We start from the raw sequence: 1,278 nt of genomic DNA on the forward strand, positions 1-1,278 counted from the left end.
CAGAAGTACGGAGCGGAGATCATCCGGCGGTACAGGAAGAACGGGGCCAACTCGGCGGGCGACGACGTGACCTTCTCCGAGTTCCTGCGGTACCTGCTGGACGAGGATGTGGAAAGGATGAACGAGCACTGGATGCCCATCTACAACCTGTGCCAGCCCTGCGCCGTCAGGTACGACTTCATCGGCTCCTATGGCTCCTATGAGCGGCTGCACGCGGATGCCAACCACGTCCTGGAGCGCATCCAGTCGCCCTCCTTCGTCCGCTTCCCGGAGCGCCAGGCCTGGTACAAACCGGTGACGGCCGAGACGCTCCACTACTACCTGTGCAACACCCAGAGCCGCCTGATCAAAGAGCTCTTGCCAAAGTACATCCTGGATTTCTCCCTCTTTGCCTATCCCCTTCCCAACATCACCAGCGAGTTCTGCAGGCAGTGATCCTGTCGGGATCCGGTGTGAATTCCAGCTTGGCTGCGAGGATTTACCGACACAGCCATTGCTGTAGGACCTCTGACTCTCTCTTCTATGCATTACTCCCTAATTTTATACTTTGCAAACACTGTTTATATTAAATATTCTATATTGCCTTTGCTACTCGAGTACTTTTTGTACTGTTCTGGTTTTACCCTGTACATTCGCCGCTGACTCAAGCACAGTAGCTTTTGTATATCTATTTTGCTCTAAAGCCTTTTTTTATGGCATGACATGGAAAACACTTGTAAGAAATCTGAGAAATTGCTATATTTTAAGTATTTTTTCTCCTTTTTCGGTGTTCTCTATGAAATGGGATGTGGTTGAACCTCAATCGTAACATAGTGGTTGAGATGCTAAAAATTTGTGCTGTTAAACTCATCCTGGGTCAGACAGGAGATTGTTTTCTGGATGTAAAAATGGGTTTTCTAAACCAGGCCCTATTTATCCTCTATTTTCTCATTGTAGATGGTGCTTAAATGAGGCTGGTCTTTTTTTCTGTGTCAGTAGTACCTCTGATTTTTATTATTATTATTATTATTTACCACTGAACTATAACTAGGGATAGGATAATACTCATTTTTCTGTGATTTTACGGTTTGAAAGTACCAACCATTTCCCCAACATAATGTATCAGATGCAATATGAATCCATCACACTCTGCTCTCCCTTTGAATTAAAGCAATACAGACTTGGGATAAGATCAAAGTCCATCCTGGTCCTTAGGATGGGAAACAGTCCCATGGGCAGTGTGGAAACCACCATGGAAAAATCCTTTCTCCTGCCATGTTTGAAACAATGGTGATTTGG

General features: G+C 45.6%; 1 protein-coding gene across 1 annotated transcript in view; it reads left to right on the plus strand.

The window, feature by feature from the left end:
* The window catches only part of CHST14 (carbohydrate (N-acetylgalactosamine 4-0) sulfotransferase 14), a gene marked incomplete at its 5' end in the record, with an annotated part of 694 nt that extends 259 nt beyond the window's left edge, over positions 1-435 (plus strand). The window contains 1 exon segment of the mRNA XM_009078489.1: positions 1-435. This exon segment is cut by the window's left edge and continues 28 nt beyond it. Within this exon segment, the coding sequence (XP_009076737.1) occupies positions 1-435 (435 nt within the window).
* Positions 436-1,278: the final 843 nt, after the last annotated feature.

This window comes from Acanthisitta chloris, unplaced genomic scaffold (genome assembly GCF_000695815.1).
Source record: "Acanthisitta chloris isolate BGI_N310 unplaced genomic scaffold, ASM69581v1 scaffold34220, whole genome shotgun sequence".
Classification (NCBI taxonomy): Eukaryota; Metazoa; Chordata; class Aves; order Passeriformes; family Acanthisittidae; genus Acanthisitta; species Acanthisitta chloris.